Below are 18,310 nucleotides of genomic sequence, written 5' to 3' on the forward strand. Positions count from 1 at the left end.
CCTTCATTTTCTAAAGGAGTCCATTCAAAAGTTCTTTCTAATGTTCAGTTGAAATATCCTGTTTTTCAGGTTCTAGTCTCAGGAGCCATAAAAAACAAGCTTGCTTTTATCTTCCACATGACAGCTACTCAAATATTTGAAGATGGCTAACATGTCATATTTCAGTCCAAATGTATCGAAGTGCCTCAATTGTTCCTCATAAGGCTTAGTTTCTAGACCTTTTACTATCTTGGTTGACCTTCTCTCGATTTTGTTACTTATATCTGCCTCTGTTCTTAGAAAAAAAAACAAACACATTTTTTGGGAAGGCCTATTACACTGTTGACTCCTGTTTAGCTTGTGATATACTAAGGCACCTAGAGCCTTTTCTCAAGTACTACTGACAGGCCACTGAGATAGAAAAAATATATGTACATCCTCTGTTTGTACATTTAATTTTCCACCTAAGTTCAAGCCGTTATATTTTTCCTTGTTAAAGCTCATTTTACTTCTTGTGGCTGAGTCTCCAATCTGCCAAGGCCCTTTTGGATTCTGATTCTGACATCTGAAGTATTACCTGCCTCTCAAAATTGACACAAATTCAAATATTAGCTCAACCCAAATTCAAATGGTACAGGATTCAAGAGCAGTATTGGCTTCTGATGTAATAAACTGTGTATCATTGGTGGCTTTTTGACAAAAGAAAGAAGGGTTAGTGATATTGAACTATTAATGAGAAATAAATCACTCTACCCCTGCAATGGCTCAAGGATGTTGAGAAACCAATGTCACCCTGTAAAATTAACTTTCCAGGGATCATGTTTGTGGCCTGGTTGTAGAATTTTAGGATCTTACAAATCTGCATTTATATTCCTTAAATATATTTCATTTGTACTGCTATATGTCACAGCATAAGGCCTACAATTGCAAAAGAGGTCTCTGGTGAGCTCCCAGATGCTGGGAAGATGGATGCCATTTTGGAATTTTCCTTCCAGGCACCCTTGCATGGCAGGGAGAGGCGAGGGAAGGCTGTGAGAAGTGTGCTTCTGGCTGACCAATCAGCACTTGGAGGCAGACCTGATTATTGAAGTTCTCAGTTCTTGGGCAATGATCAACAAATGAGAGATCTGGGCTCCTTTCTGGCAATCTTCAAGCAGACTCCATCCACCCGCTGTTCTCTATAACGTGCAGAGGCATTTATATAATTTGAGGGGAGGCAGGGGATAGAGATTGTTAATTATATATTTGATGGCAGCAGAAGGAGATGGTTTTGCACATAAAAGCAGATCTTTGGTGAGAGAGATGGGCATTTGGCTCTATCCTAGGCAAGTGACCCCATATGCAAGGGGATCAGGGGTGGGGAGCTGACAGGTATGTGTTCAGCTTGGGGGGGGCTGTTCCTCACAGTTGGAACCAATGGGTCTCTCACCCCAGTGGTTCTCAGGGATGGGGACTTGCAAGTTGTGAATCATTTTCAAGTTTGTTTTAAGTTGCACTGGTGACTTGAGTTGAACTCTACTCAGGGTTTTTTTTGGGGGGGGGTTGCAATTCAACTTGCAAGTCAGACCCATTTGTGTTGTTGAGTCCCTATGGGCCTTCTCTTCTAGGAGCTGGCTGCTACCTCTTCCCATGCATTCACTGCCCAGCTGATAGGCCAGGTCCGGCCCATTGTCTGGGTGGCACATGCATGGGCAGAGGCAGCAACTAGCTCCTAATGAGGCCTTACGAAAGCAGAGAACAGAAGGGAAACAAAATGCAAGGGGGATAGGGAAAGTTACAGAAAATTAAATGAAGACTTCCAAAGAATAGCAAGGAGATACAAGAGGGCCTTCTTAAATGAACAATGCAAAGAAATAGAGGAAAATAATAGAAAAGGAAAAAAAACAGAGATCTGTTCAAGAAAATTGGAGATATTAGAGGAACATTTTGTGCAAAGATGGACATGATAAAAGACAAAAATGGTAGGGACCTTACAGAAGCAGAAGATATCAAGAAGAGGTGGCAAGAATACACAGAGGAATTATACCAGAAAGATTTAGATTTCCCGGACAACACAGATAATGTGGTTGCTGATCTTGAGCCAGACATCCTGGAGTGTGAAGTCAAGGGGGCCTTAGAAAGCCTGGCTAACAACAAGGCCAGGGGAGGTGATGGCATTCCAGTTGAACTATATAAAATCTTAAAAGATGACATTGTTAAGGTGCTACATTCAATATGCCAGCAAGTCTGGAAAACTCAACAGTGATCAGAGGACTTGAAATGATCAGTTTACATCCCAATCTCAAAGAAGGGTAGTGCCAAAGAATGCTCCAACTATCGTACAATTGCACTCATTTTACACGCTAGCAAGGTTATGCTCAAAATCCTGCAAGGTAGGCTTCAGCAGTATGTGGACCGAGAACTCCCAGAAGTACAAGCTGGATTTCGAAGGGGCAGAGAAACTAGAGACCAAATTCCTAACATGTGCTGGGTTATGGAGAAAGCCAGAGAGTTCCAGAAAAACATCTACTTCTGCTTCATTGACTATGCAAAAGCCTTTGACTGTGTGGATCACATCAAACTATGGCAAGTCCCTTAAGAAATGGGAGTGCCTGACCACCTTATCTATCTTCTGAGAAATCTACATGTGGGACAGGAAGCAACAGTTAAAACTGGATATGGAACAAACTGATCGGTTCAAAATTGAGAAAGGAGTACGACAAGGCTGTATATTATCCCCCAGCTTATTGAATTTATATGCAGAATACATCATGCGAAAGGCCGGACTGGATGAATCCCAAACTGGAATTAAGATTGCCAGAAGAAATATCAACAACCTCCAATATGCAGATGATACCACTCTGATGGCAGAAAGTGAGGAGGAATTAAAGAACCTCTTAATGAGGGTGAAAGAGGAGAGCACCAAAAATAGTCTAAATCTCCACATAAAAAAAAAAAAACCAAGATCATGGCCACCGGCCCCATCACCTGCTGGCAAATAGAAGGGAAAGATATGGAGGCAGTGACAGACTTCACTTTCTTGGGCTTCATGATCACTGCAGATGGTGTCAGCAGCCACGAAATTAAAAGACACCTGTACCTTTTGAGAAAAGTGATGACAAACCTAGACTGTATCTTAAAAAGCAGTGACATCACCTTGCCAACAGAAGTCTGCATAGTCAAAGCTATGGTTTTTCCAGTAGCGATGTACGGAAGTGAGAGCTGGACCATAAAGAAAGTTTACCACTGAAGAACTGATGCTTTTGAATAGTGGTGCTGGAGGAGACTCTTGAGAGTCCCCTGGACTGCAAGGAGAACAAACTTATCCATTTCAAAGAAAATCAACCCTGAGTGTTCACTGGAAGGACAGATCCTGAAGCTGAGGCTCCAATATTTTGGCCGTCTGATGAGAAGACTCCCTGGAAAAGACCCTGATGTTAGGAAAGTGTGAAGGCAAGAGGAGAAGGGGACGACAGAGGATGAGATGGTTGGACAATGTCACTGAAGCTACAACATGAATTTGACCCAACTCCGGGAGGCAGTGGAAGACAGGAGGGCCTGGTGTGCTCTGGTCCATGGGGTCACGAAGAGTCGGACACGACTAAATGATTAAACAACACCAACAGTCTTACCCAGGATTATCTTGCCTGGGTCAGGAAGACAAATGCAATGCTTGATATTGTGAATTAGAATGATATTTCAGAGCACAAAATAAATATATGAAATAAATAAATGAAATAAATAAATAAATAAATAAATAAATGAAATAAATAAATGAATGAATGAATAGAAAGCTAAACAAAAATTATCCCATAAATAAAAATTATTAAATAGCAATGAAAATGGGAATAAAGCTGCATTCTGGGATTGTTTGACAATTGACTTCAAGGGGCAAGGAGGGTGCTCTTTTAGCCTAGGACCAAATTTAGTTTCCAAAAAATTCTGGGGAGGTATATTTCAGAGAAGAGTTGGGATTAAAAATGCCAGGATATTTCAGGTTTCACAAGTGAGGCACTATTAGATTAATGCTTTTAATCTTTTAAAAAGAGAAAATTGTCATACAACATTTGGGAAACCACTAAATGCTGAAGTTATGGGAAGGGGGCCTTCTGTTTGCATTTAAACACGGGTATTCACATAAAATGTTTCGAAAATCTTCAAATCTCATCAATAATAGTATGTACTTGTAGGATAGCATTTCCCAGACTGTTTCAGTGATTATGTGAATTAGTTATTTATTTCCTTTAAACTCTGTATGGACTCTGCATACATTTTTTTCATATCGGTAGCCTGCTGAACTTGTATTAACCCAACCTGGTCTGAATGTACCAAATTGTAATTAACTTTTGAAGTATTTTATGACTAGTAGCCATAAAGTAAATCCACATCTGGTATCTAAGGGAAGCTTACTACAGAGTTACGCAGCTTATATGGAAAACAATTTAATAATCTATTAGACTGCGCTGTTTGCTTTTTAACAGTCACTGAGATGGATTTCTTTCTTTCCAACTAGCAGAATCTGGCTTCTAAAATTGATTTCTTGCAAACATGTATTCCACAGGGTTGTGATATATATTACAGGAATTATGTGAGCACAGGTGTTTCATTCTCATGAATATTAGGGAATGCCACAAATGCATGGAATCTAACATTAGAAGCAATGGAGAAGATCTATTTGCAGTGGAATTTATGAACACCCAGAGCTAAAAAAGTATTTTCATTCTATATACATCAGCACATTATTTTGTTATTTTAGATTATGTGTTACTCCCAAGTCTGGGACTCAGGGCAGCTTCACAACAGAATAAAAAACCCCACACAAATGAAACTAAAACCACAATGAATATAATATAAGATCATATCATATCATATCAGGTCTTCAGGTATCTATTAATACTTGAAGATCTGAAGAAATAAATTATAATCCTCAAGAGCTTGTGATGAAATCTATCAGTCTTTATTATCCCAGGAGACTCTTCTGTGTATTATTTAGGACTCTCATCTGGCATGTCATGATCACAAACTTAGTCAAGGCTGCCCTCTTCAGGATGCCACTAAGTACCAAATTTAGACAGGTAAAGAACATAGAGAAGGATTCATGGTGGCTTCTGTTCAACTCTAGTTACCCCACTGTTCAGATTGTTTAAGGTTTAAAGGCTTCATTCACATGAAATAGTAAGCCATGGTTTGGCTTTACAAGAATAAGGCTGTGTGAATCCTCGTCTTGAGTGCTTCTCCACGGACCCATCATCACCATGAGATGGAGATTGGAAGCTTCAAATTAACTGCATTTTAGCATGCTGTTGAAGACGTAATCTGTGGTTAATCTTAACCACAATTTGCTGAAACAAACCAACATCATGAACTATGAGTTGAAGTTAATCTGTTTCAGTAAACTACAATTAAAGTCAAATAGTTTGTCTACATTCAAATGACATTTGATATTTTTTAAAAAAGGCATGCGGACCTTGTGGTTTTCTTGGAGATGCGAGCTCAGTTATTGCTTTTGTTTACTGATAAATTTATCCTTCATGAACATATCTAATTCCCTTTGAAAACTGCCAAAGTTGGTGGCCATCGCTATGTCTTCCACCCTTAGACAAACACCACTGGTATTGTCTTTACCCATTTAATTTTGGCAGATGTGATCAAGCACACCCCGATCTCTATACTCTCCAGTGCATGCATGGTACACCCTTATGAAGACTTCCTTCTTCATCCCAGTGGAGGGAAGATCTCCTGAGGGGTAAAGGGGGCACTTGGTCCCCTTTATAGACAAGACTGTTTCATGTGAGATCTCTTGAGTTAGAGAGACAGAACTGGTCCTCAGAATCTCTTATTCCCAGTGACAAGCAGATGATTAGTAGGAAGGAAGGAAGGAGGAAAGAGAGGTTGAAGACTATGCATAGAAAGGGAGAGCATTGTAAATGTAGCCGTGGGCATGCATTCTGATGTTGAAGATCTCTGTCCTGAAGCCAGACCTACAATAACTGAAGTGACCCGCTGTGCCCATGGAGTCTTTTTTACATGTTCTGCTTCTGTGAATCATCTCTTGCTCAATTGTCAATAATATGTACCAAAATATGGCCATAGAAATAGGCGAATTGTTGGTGCTTTTGACATTTTCCTCATTGTGGCTGACAGCGATATTTAGTAGAAAAGAAAGATGTTATTTCCTGTATTTATGTAATAGCACAGTTATTTTACTTGTCACCATCTGCTTTCCTCTGAATCAGTTTTTATGTTTAACAGGCAACTGTACTTCTCTATTTATTTGGTGCCTAGCTAATAGGATAATTAATAAAATAATTAGTATATTAATAAAGCCATAATTTTTGTTAATTGCAATTTGGAAATTATTTGTAGCCCAGCATTTTGTATTTTTCATATGATGTGGAGTGTTCAGGAATGTTATAAGAATTACGTAGCAATAAATCCTTGACTCCCCTTGCATTATGAATTTACCCTTCTGGCATGATACAATAAAAATTTTTTATTGAAGTACTGTATTTAGTACTTTTAGAAGAAAGAACCTGTTCTCAAGGAGCTGTATAAACTGACATGGTTACAAATTCATTGGGTTCTATGTAGGAATTGGCCTACCATGTGTAAAAGATAGATCCAAAATGCTAAAGAGTCTCTCTTTCATGCAATACATGTTCTTTCAACCACTGCTAAAAGAGAGCCTCTTAAACATGAATGCTTTATATCTAAAAAGAGGGTTATATGAAAGTTTCTTGTTTCTGCTATGCTCTCTTTCATGTAACATTTCAGAGCCCTTCCACCTTTTGTTTGTCATATTGCCTGAGAAATTTGTCACTCAAAGCATTTTGAAGACTGTCAGTCAACCAATCAGAATATCTTGTGGAGGGGAGCAGAAATTTTAAATCTGTAAAATGGTCTGGATCCCTGTGAGGAGTGCTCTTTCTTTCAGTTGTTCTTTGTGGGAAGGATTACTGGATGCTGAGCTCCTGATGCCCTACATCTTGGATTGTTGCCTGCCTGCTGTGCCTTCATCTCAAATCCTTTCCTCCTTTTTTTGCCTCCCCTCCTTTTTTTTCTTGATTTCGGGGGCGGGGGTTCCTTACTTTGGATTATTTTTCATGTGCCAGCATGTGTCCTTGGGATTATGTCTTATTGTTGTTGGTCCAGTACTTTTCTCAATTTTTTTGCTGCTGCCTGAACTGCCTGCTGTTGAACTCTAAGAAGAGAAGAGAAGGCAACATGTGGAAGTAAACCACTTAAAGTAGTGTTATACATTAAGTCATCGATCGATCGATCGATCGATCGATCGATCGATCGATCGATCGATCAATCAATCAATCAATCAATCAATCAATCAATCAATCAATCAATCAATCAATCAATCAATCAATCAATCAATCAATCAATCAATCAATCAATCAATCAATCAATCAATCAATCAATCAATCAATCAATAAAAAAGAGACAAACAGACAGAAATTCAGTTTTGTGGAGCGTTGAGTGTATGTTTTATCTTTATTTGCTTGCTTGCTTGCTTTTCTTGTTTTTTGGGAGCGGAGGCTTTATGTGTGGATGGAGGATTGTTATTGTTTTGCCTTGTTTTTTGCTATCTCTCCCCTCCCATTGTATCTATGTGGGTGGGTGAGTGCTTTCCCAATAATTCTTATGAGTCCTTTAGGGCTACTAGAAAGCATAAAAAGAGGAGCCCAAAATAGGTTTTTCCTTGAATGTAAAACCAAAGCACCAGAACATGAAAATACAAAAATTTACAACTAAAGAGTGCCCCCCACACATTCCCTCTAATTTCCCGCCAGCACCGGGCAGGAACTCTGGCCATGACCACCCACAGCCAATGTTGCGACCCATTTGGTTCTGGTCAAGGCCAGGGTTCAGGCAGGCAGGCTGGAGGCAGAACCTCCCTTTGCAGTGGTAACCCCCGCACCTTAAAATTAAGAATTCAGTTTTGCAGCTTTAAGGAAATCTGTAAATACTTCTCCCCACTCCCACCCCCAATTTTTGCCAGTGCTTTCTGTTGGGGATCTAATTTGCTGTATATGATTAGGTCTACTGCTGCCGTTATTATGATCCAGTATTTGTTTTGTCTTAATATTTTATTGTAAGCCGCCTTGAGAAGGCTTGTCAAGTCTGGGTAGAAATACATTAAACATGTATAAGGGTTTTGTTAACACATTAAAGTTACAATACCTTCAAGTCTATACATAGTCTCCAGTAGGACACATTCCTTATGCCCTCTCTCCACAAAATTGATTGTACTGAACCTTTTTGTTCACTATATATAAATGAACTAACATTGTACCAACTTTAATACATGTCTCTGTATAAGGTTCCTGTGGATTTTGAACATTGTTGTAATTGTTTCTGTGTTTTTCTTTCTTTTCAGGAAGCTTCAAGATAACCATGTGTAGTAGATGGCAGCAAGATGCAGGTAAAATTAAAAACTAAACTAATGGAAAATTTAAGATATCCGTTATTTTAATACTGGAGAAGAAAATCTTTTTAAATTAAGCACATGCCATTTTCTTGTTTGCATGTATCACAGCCCTGATATTTTATTTCTGCAAAACCTAAGAAGAAAAAAGTACACTACTTTTAACCACATCTGGTATTTCCTTATTAGATACCAGTGTCCAAGTCCAGTAATTGCCTGAAGCCCTGTTGTAGGAGTTTTACATATGCAAAACAGCTGTTCTGTTAGCTTCAGAGGCAATGGTGAACCCATCTGCCCATCCTTTACACATAGTGGATGCTGCTGTATTTATCTACAGTAAGAGCCCAAAGAGACATATTTGTAATATGTGCTCCTGATAAAGATGTAATGAACACTTGCAATTTTTCTCATCCTCAGCAAAATGGTCAGCTGCAATTAGATTTATTTTCTTTCCTTATCTTTTATTTTTTTGCTCTTGCACAAAAAAGACCCACATTTTTTCCTTGTTAGCAGCATTAGTGGAAAACCAACCAACCCACCAACCTGGGGCTTTTTCACAAAAAACCCTTGTATTTTGTACAAACAATTTGATTCTTTTTGTAAGCAAAAGTGTGAAAATGAAAAAGATAATAAAAAGTCTTATCTCATATGATGCGGAGAAAACGTTTTAAATATTTTGCTCTCATCTATAAATGAAATCAAATATTTATATTCCTAACCCCCGGTCTATTTATTTTTTACTTCATATAGACACCATCTATTTCACATCTATTTCTGAACTGGATTAGAGCAATTGTGGAACTAAAATTAATTTGTGAGGGATGTGGACTGGGAAAGTGCTGTATGTGTGAGACAACAGTTCTAATCTGGGGATCCGTTATGTTGCATTTTATGTACAATTTTAAAACAGTAGGAGATTTAATCCACATACCTATGTGACTCAAGGAATTTGGCTTTAGATAAGAGTGAGTCTTCACAGAAAGCAGAATCATGTAAACATGTAGCTGAACATGTACTGCCCCATTAAAGCAATTTCAGTGCCACCAACAATAGGACCTCTGGTCTTTGTTTTTTTGAAGAGTGCTGCTGTGGTATATAAGCCACATGGGCATTGTCCTGGCCTTGTTTTATAATAAACAACTTCAAGTTGGGAGCCAGTGTGGAAAGAATGTTGGGCTTTGCCTTGAAGGAACCTGGCTTTAAATCTCTATTAAGCTATGAAGCCTAGATGTCCTGAGAGGATTATTTCAGCCAAATATAATTCACAGGGTGATTAATGCTAGATATCCCTGAGTATATCATGTTACTTAAAATGTTCATGTGAATCTATTAGTAATTGCAGTAGTGATTTAGATTATCTCTGCAGTGGATTAGTCTGTGATTTTCTTTAGTGACTATGAAAAAGGACAGAAAGTAATACCCTGAAAACACCTGCTGATCCCAATTGTGCCGTTATTCTTATTGTAGATTCTCTGATCATTCAGCAGCTCAAATGTACTTATTGGGTTTTAGATTTACATTTAATGATTCTGATTTTTAAACAATTTGTGCCAATTTTTTTTCATTTTTGTGCAAAACTTCAGAATATTTCAATTGACTTTTTATTTGGTATGTTCTGGTGCTTTAATAATATTGGGACCTGCCCTCAGAAAGGTAGAATGTCTGTTTGTGAGTAAACAGAGATTTAGATTTAGTGTTCCTGAAACCAACATTATGAGGCTTGCACTGCTGCCACCAAAACAGTAGGCTCTCATGTAATCTTGGTAAAATCTTGTAAAATGCATACTTGTGGAGCTATATTATCATATTGACCAGAGTCCTGCTGTTGATGTACACGTGAATAAGGTAAATTGTGTGACTTGCTGTGGCAAATTGCCACTAACTGATAAGACACCAGTTGTATTACTGAACATGTGCCTGGTGCTCAGGCCTTTTGGTCGTTCCCAGTAGTTCAGCTCAGTGACTTATGAAATTTTATGCACTCATGCCTAAGTGACCAACAGGGTTTTGGCCATTGTGATGTTTTTCATTTCTGTAAACAGTGGTTATAAAGTGGCACAAGGAAAACCAAGGAACAGTAATGTCACTCATGTAGTTTGTTTCATTGGAAAATAATGGGGGAAAGCACTGATAGGGTAGAAATCCAATTTTAAAAAAAACCAAGTAGCCCCAATAATACTAGGTCTGGCCAGTGTGATGTAGCAGATAGTTTTGGATTAGGCCTCATAAAACCTGGGTTCAAATCTCTGCTCAGTCATGGTAACTTACTGGGGAATGGCAATATTTAAGCCATTTCTTGAACATCTGAAAAAATTATTTGGTTTACCATAATAAGTCAGAAGTGACTTGACCATCATCATTTTTGCTTTGTCTCTTAAAAATTAGTTACATTTTTTATGTGTTTGTTTGTTTGTTTATTTAAAATACATTTGATTTCTATTTTATCTTTTACTGTCTTGCAGGCAGCTGCATCTTTTTGGGACGAATGTCTAGAACTCTGCTTTAGTGGCTGAGCAATTATATCCCTGGGAATCATTCTTCGTCTGAACCCTTAATAACCATGGATAACATTCAAATACCTAAGCGAGTTTTGACAGATGTATAATAAACTGTTCAGAGACATTTCCTGCCATGAACAGAATGGTGTGACAATTACTTCTTAGCATAAAGCTGCAAAAGATCTAATGCCTATAAGACTACTGTGTGGAGAGTTCCACAGGGAAAGAAAAGTCTGTGAATGTGGAACAGCTCTGGGGAAATGGGAGCAACCAAACCTTAAAAAGAAAAAAAAAGCACAGCACTGGATACACTTCATGTGCCTGTACAGCTCTCAAGTGGACTAACACTTAGAAGACCTTGTGTGACAAAATGGACTCTGGAGATACAGCTGTAGGGCAAAACACTACCTCAAGGCCTGGTGAAACAGCTAAAATACCAAGTAGATGGAGGCAAGAACATTCAGCTAATGTTAAAATGAATGCGATGGGCAGCCTGGAAGGACAGGCACAAATTGATCCTGAACACATAGAAAGTCCTGCGCCGGCACAACTTTTTAGTTCTGGGAAGTTAGCATCACCAAGTGATTCTACCCAACACACCACAGACAAGCAATACCCACAGCACCTTCCAAGTCCCTACTCGTGTCAACCTTCACTTTCTTTCCCTCCACATTCTTTACCACAAGGATACCTGCACAGCCTGAAGCCACACCAGAGCCTAGAAGGCCATAAATGGCAGTTCCCTGGCCATCTGCAACCAGTTGCCTCTGAGGACTTATTTCCATTTCATGTACATGGCCACAGTGGCAGTTTCTCCAGAAAGAAAATTTCGAGCCTGAACCCTGCTTATAGCCAGTATTCTCAGAAGTCTCTAGAGCAACAGCCAGAAGATAGTCATAAAAAAGAACATAAACCCAAAAAGCCTGGGAAATACATTTGCCCTTACTGTAGCAGGGCTTGTGCCAAACCTAGTGTACTTAAGAAACATATTAGATCCCACACTGGGGAACGTCCATACCCTTGTGTTCCTTGTGGATTCTCGTTTAAGACAAAGAGCAATTTGTACAAGCACAGGAAATCACATGCCCATGCAATTAAAGCAGGATTAGTACCTTTCACAGAGTCAGCTGTCTCTAAATTGGACCTGGACGCCAGTTTCATTGATGTGGAAGCTGACATACATTCAGATGGGGAGCAGAGTACAGATACTGATGAGGAGACTTCATTACTGGTTGAAAGTTCTGATAAACTGAGCCCAGTTCCGCAGATTCCATTGGACATTACTAGCAGAAGTGGCTTGCACTCGTCCATAGAGGAATCCTTGGGAGGCCCAATGAAAGTCCCTATTTTGATTATCCCTAGAAGTGGCATGCAGTTATGTGAAAGCACCCAGCACATTGGGCCTGACAATCTGCAAAACCCCTTAAGTACCAAGTGTGATGACTCACACACAGTTAAGCAACGACTTGCACTAAGACTGTCTGAGAAGAAAGGGCAAGATTCTGAGCAGTCATTAAATCTCTTGAGCCCGCATAGCAAAGGAAGCACTGATTCCGGTTATTTTTCACGGTCAGAAAGTGCAGAGCAACAAATAAGTCCACCAAATACCAATGCAAAGTCTTATGAAGAAATCATCTTTGGCAAGTTCTATAGGATTAATCAAAGGACTGCACAACCACTAGCGACAGCCAATCAAGATCTTAGCTCCATGAGCAGAAAAGGCAAGGTAGAACCACAACCCCTTGTAAGCCCTAGGTTAGACATCAAGATGCTAGAAGAGCGAATGTCTCCCAACAAAGAAGCACTAATTGATCCTAGTAAAATGAGCACTATAAAAAGTAGCCAAGTCTTTATTGATAGCAGTACAGAATCCAGACAGTCTCAGATGGTCACATCAACCATCAAAGATGAACTGAGTCTTTATTCAGGAGGCCTCCCAAGCAATACTTCTCTCCTTCTGGAACCTCCAGCAGATACAAACCCACTTATTCGGAGCAACTCCATGCCAACATCATCTGCAACCAATTTGAATGTCCCATCAGCTCTAAGAGGAAGCCATTCATTTGACGAAAGGATGACTGGTTCTGATGATGTGTTTTATCCTGAGGCAATAGGAACACCCCACCAGCGAATGTTAATAAGACAAGCAGCTTTTGAGTTGCCATCATTACAAGAAGGACACTCGGATTCAGAGTACCATGGGAGAATGGGAAAGAACATGATGGTTGCTTTCAGCAGATCAAGTGCAGGAGAAAAAGGGCCAAGCATGAGGGAGAAGAAGTTTTATGAAGGAGATCCCACTGGAAAGCATTACAGAAAATGGGAAGATTATGGGGCCCTGAAACAAAACTATAGAGAAACATCAGGTCTGAGTGGATCAAAGCAAGGAGGAGAATGTTTTACTGAATCACCCACACAGTTGCAGGCAGTTTCTTCTACCTATGGCATTATATTTGAAAACAGGAAGCGGAGAATCCAGAAGAGTGTGGGTGACGAGGAAGACACTCCGTCACTATACAGTGGTTCTACTGGTAGCCCTATGACACCTGATTTTGATCCTAAATCCCAAGTGCAGGAAGGACCAAGAAGTGGATATATTCTTCAAAGCCATGACAGTTCTGTTCATTCTCACCCAGACCACTTTGAAATCTGTAGACCCCATCTGCAGTCAGGCAGCCCAGTCACAAGTATAGAAGAATTTTCCTTAACTGCTGACCAAGAAAAGACTGCGGAATCTCTGAGTAGAAAAGGGAATGTAATTTCTGTCATTCAGCACACAAACTCATTAAGCCGGCCAAACTCGTTTGAAAGATCTGAGTCTACAGAGCTTGCCGCTTGCCAACAGGATAAACTTTATTTATCGTCGGAAGCCTGTGACAATGAGCTTGCAGAGTCTCCAATGAGCCCAGATAGGGTCCAGCAGACCGAAAATGCTGACAGTGTTAGCAAGCTGCCTTCTTCCCAGCCATATCATATGCAGCCCAGGCTTGTTCGCCAGCATAATATACAGGTACCTGAGATTCGTGTCACCGAAGAGCCTGACAAACCTGAGAGGGAGAAGGAAATCCCCACGAAAGAGCCCGAGAAGGCAGCGGAAGAATTTCAGTGGCCACAGAGGAGTGAAACCCTTTCTCAACTCCCAGCTGAAAAGCTCCCACCCAAGAAAAAGCGCTTGCGGCTTGCAGACTTGGAGCATTCCTCTGGCGAGTCTAGCTTTGAGTCCACGGGGACGAGCCTTTCCCGGAGTCCCAGCCAAGAGAGTAATTTGTCCCACAGTTCAAGTTTTTCAATGTCCTTTGAAAGGGAAGAGAGTATCAAGTTCATTACATCAACCAAACAGGACGAGTTTGGTAAACAGTCTGAGTTTTTAACCGTCCCAGCTGGTGCTTACTCACTTTCCGTCCCAGGGCATCACCAACAGAAAGAGATGAGACGTTGTTCATCGGAACAGATGCCATGCCCTCACCCTGCAGAAATTCCAGAGATACGAAGTAAATCCTTTGATTATGGGAATCTGTCACATGCCTCTGCTGCAGGAGCACCTCCTGTCGTTTTATCTCCCGCAAGAGAAAGGAAGAAATGCTTTTTGGTGCGCCAGGCTTCCTTCAGTGGTTCCCCAGAGATCTCCCAGACTGACTCAAGCATAGAACAAAATATAAAACAAGAGCAAATGGAACATGGGCATGGCAGTCTCCGGTCTTCTCTAGTCACATGGCCCCACTCCCCCTCTTGTGTACAGTCAGATGACTCTGGAAAACAAGCTACAGGTTCTTGTCCACCCCATAGCACCAGCTTATCCCCACTTCCCCATCCCTCCATTCCGCAAGCATCTTATATACCAAGCAAATATTCAGCAGAACAGCAGCATCTGTTTGCTTTACAAGAAAAGGTTCCCTTTCTCCCCATGCACAACACTCTGTTGCAGTTTCCATACCCAGCTGTCTGCATGGTCCATTTGCCATCTCAGCCTTTGTGGCCTTCAGAACTTTCACAGACCCACTTTCAGCATCATTTTGTACAGCAGCTTCAAAAATCTTACTCAAAGCAACCTTTCCCAACAGAGAGTCACCCAGGCTACCATCTGGAATATGCTCAGGAGCATATTCGAAAGAAAACTGCTGATTATGTACATACGAAAGAGCAAACTTACCAGCGTTACTCAGGAACATCTGGGGAATATTCTACAAATGCACTTGCAACATACCAGCCAGATTGTAGCATTAAATCAACAGATACCTCTTCTGAGCAGCAGCTACAGGTAGATTTTGAAACCCAGAATATTGGGTCTGCTCGATCATTACCAGGCACAGTTGTTCCTGTTCGGATCCAGACTCATGTGCCATCCTATGGTAGTGTTATGTACACAAGCATTTCCCAGATCCTTGCTCAGAGCAGCAGCCCAGCTATTGTCATTTGCAAAGTAGACGAGACTCTTTCCCAAAGGACATTAGCAACAAGTGCAACCATGCATGGAATAGGATTTAATATAGCACAGATGTTAGGCCAACATGGAAGGTTGGAAAAATATCCTTTGTGGAAGGTACCACAGACCCTGTCACTTAACTTGGACTCCTCCATCCCGTTGTGCTTGACCTCTGGTTCAGACACTGCTTCAACCCTAGGTGGAAACAAGCGAATGCTTTCACCAGCCAGCAGCTTGGAACTCTTTATGGAGACTAAACAGCAAAAGAGAGTCAAGGATGAAAAAATGTATGGACAGATTGTCGAGGAGCTAAGTGCTGTAGAACTCACCAGCTCAAACATAAAGAAAAGTTTTCCCAGGCCACAAAAACCTCAGTTGGTTAGGCAAAGCTGTACTACTGAGCCAAAGGAAAATGTGCCGTCCACCTTGCCTTCTTCCCCATTATCGTCCTCTTCATCTCAAGATTTGCCATCTACTGCCGCTGAATCTTCCCCACTGAACAGGGAAAAGCTTCCCAGTTTTGACTCTGCTTCACCAGGGCAAAAGTCTAGTGGCACTTCTGAAGGTAGAGAGTCACCTGAAGAACTGGATGTTGATGAAACAGCCTCAGATATGAGTTTAAGCCCACAGAGACCTTTGTTGCCTTTAGGGGAAAATCAGACAGAAGACCAGTCAAGACAAGAGAGAATGCCCTTTGGTATGTTGGTTCAGATGGCATCCCAACCAAGTGGGAAAGCAGTGACCTCGACAATTCTCTTGACAGATCTTGCTGATATCCAGCAAATGCTACAGTACCCTAGTTTGCGCACCACCACAACTGTGAGTTGGTGTTTCTTAAACTACACAAAACCCAGTTTTGTTCAACAAGCAACCCTGAAATCTTCTGTTTATGCTTCATGGTGCATTAGTTCATGTAACCCCAACCCATCAGGACTGAGTACAAAGATTACCCTTGCACTCCTGCGATCCAAGCAGAGGAACAGTACAGAAATTTATACATTGTCTCCAATGCATAGGCCTGGAACGGGGAAATTGACCTCATCAAGTGCTTGGAAACAGTTTGCTCAGGTAATTAATATGTTCCTAAATATCTCCCTCTCTCTGTGTGTATGGTCCTCTCTCTGTGTGCTTATTTAAAGTTTAGATGTGACATTATCCAGCAAAGTGCAGGGCATCCAAAACTTACCAGTGTATGGTTTTAGACTAGTTTTTATTCTGTAGAGTAATAAATACTGTACATTATTTTGGAATAGCTATTGCCAAGGTTTTCACAAAAAGATCTATAAACAAGAGATAACAAGAACATAGCATTCTTCTCATGTTCTGAAAAAGCTCTGTGGATTTCCAATGCTTTCTGAATACTGTATATTCATTCACAGAAATTGTTCTAAAATCACTCTTAACAGAGGAAAGTGTTGCATCCCAACCAGCTTGTAAGAAAGCGTTAAAATAAATTAAAAGTAACTAATATTTCACATTGTGTCAAACAGTGTACTTGGAACTTCTGGGTTTTTAAAATAATTTTGATGCAATGGAGCTAATTGCAAAGCTAATTAAAAATTTCAAAATAATAAGTATGTCATACTATGAGCAATATTTTTTTAAACTGTTGTTTCTTTAGATAACATGATACTTCCGGATGACGAACTTAATGTTGTTTACCGACCTTAATTTCACATGTCTATACTTTCATTTTCATCTTATTCAGATGGCAGATGATGATGATTTTTGGCTAAAACATGAATACATTCAAATTGTCCAGGGGTCTACCTGTTACCCATCATGTGGATGACAATCTGCATTTATCAATTGTATGCTCTCAGAATTATAAAGCAATAGAGCAGATCATAGCTGGAAAAAAATGTCCAAATTCTAACCAAGCCTTTGGTTTTTAATTTTTAAGCATTGTAAGTGACAATCCTGTTCAAGCCGAAATATTATTTTTCCAACCCTGATGTAGACTATGCCATTATTCCTCCCAGTTGGAACATTTAGTTGTACCCAGGATGTTATAGCAATGGTTGAGTACCTGATGCCGTGGGTTGGGGAGACCAAAGGCAGTTGGGCCTGGGTGTTTTTTTTGCCACATCACTGCCTTTTGAACTGTAGGCAGAGAAAACTAGTGTGTCTTAACCACACCAACCCTGATGGGCCAGATGGCTTTGCACAGACTGTGGCTTGAAATCCCAGTGCTAGCAGTTGACTGGTTTTGATCACCCTAGTAAGTCTTCTTTATCTTTATTTTTGTTTGTATATATGATGGCATAATGTGGTGTTGTGCTTACAGGCACTTCACAAACTTTTCTATTCTGTCTGTTGCTGATCTCATTTATTTATTTGCAAAGTCAAAGGGTCAGATTAATTGGTTTCCCGATTCTGACTAAGGTGTATGGTTTATGTATATCCAAAAGCATTTGTATCAACATGGTACAATGCAGTTACTCTGCTTACATTTGTTACATTAATTCTGTGTTTCAAAATTGTCAGCAATTAGTGACTCTGTTGTGTTTCTTTCTCCATTTCACAGATGAAACAAGAGCCATTCTTTGTATTTGGCGGCAAGTTTGAAAAGAAAGCAGTAGGGAATGTTATCAAAGAAAGAATTAAAGGAGACAGCCATGGAGATAAAGATATAGCAGCCAAACAAACTGAGCCAATGAGAATTAAAATTTTTGAAGGAGGGTAAGAAAACTTGTTGGGAAATACGACATGTGTCTTGTCATTTTTATGGAGATGCTCTGATGAGCTCTTTGGGGTGATGCAAGGTGCTTCTGCTAGGTTCTGGGATATTGTCTTGAATTCACCTAATGTTGCCAGTTAGATGGATCTGCTCAGTGCCCAGATGGGTGGTTGCTCAGATGTCTGTACATATCATCTTGAATTTGTGGAGAAAGGAAAAGAAAGGAAATTGCTCAATGGTACTCTAGATTGTTGCTGTGGGTTTTTTGGGCTCTTTGGCCATGTTCTGAGGTTATTCTTCCTGATGTTTCACCAGTC

General features: G+C 40.2%; 1 protein-coding gene across 21 annotated transcripts in view; it reads left to right on the forward strand.

The window, feature by feature from the left end:
• Positions 1–18,310, forward strand: part of HIVEP2 (HIVEP zinc finger 2) — a 170,723-nt gene that overhangs the window by 134,871 nt on the left and 17,542 nt on the right. For all 21 annotated transcript variants that reach the window (XM_020813758.3, XM_078383301.1, XM_072995917.2 and 18 more), the window contains 3 exons: positions 8,345–8,389; positions 10,855–16,381; positions 17,841–17,995. In XM_020813758.3, the coding sequence (XP_020669417.3) occupies positions 11,261–16,381; positions 17,841–17,995 (5,276 nt within the window). In that variant the 5' untranslated portion in view covers positions 8,345–8,389; positions 10,855–11,260. The remainder of the gene's footprint in view (positions 1–8,344; positions 8,390–10,854; positions 16,382–17,840; positions 17,996–18,310) is intronic.

Source organism: Pogona vitticeps, chromosome 1 (assembly GCF_051106095.1).
Source record: "Pogona vitticeps strain Pit_001003342236 chromosome 1, PviZW2.1, whole genome shotgun sequence".
NCBI classification, from domain to species: Eukaryota; Metazoa; Chordata; class Lepidosauria; order Squamata; family Agamidae; genus Pogona; species Pogona vitticeps.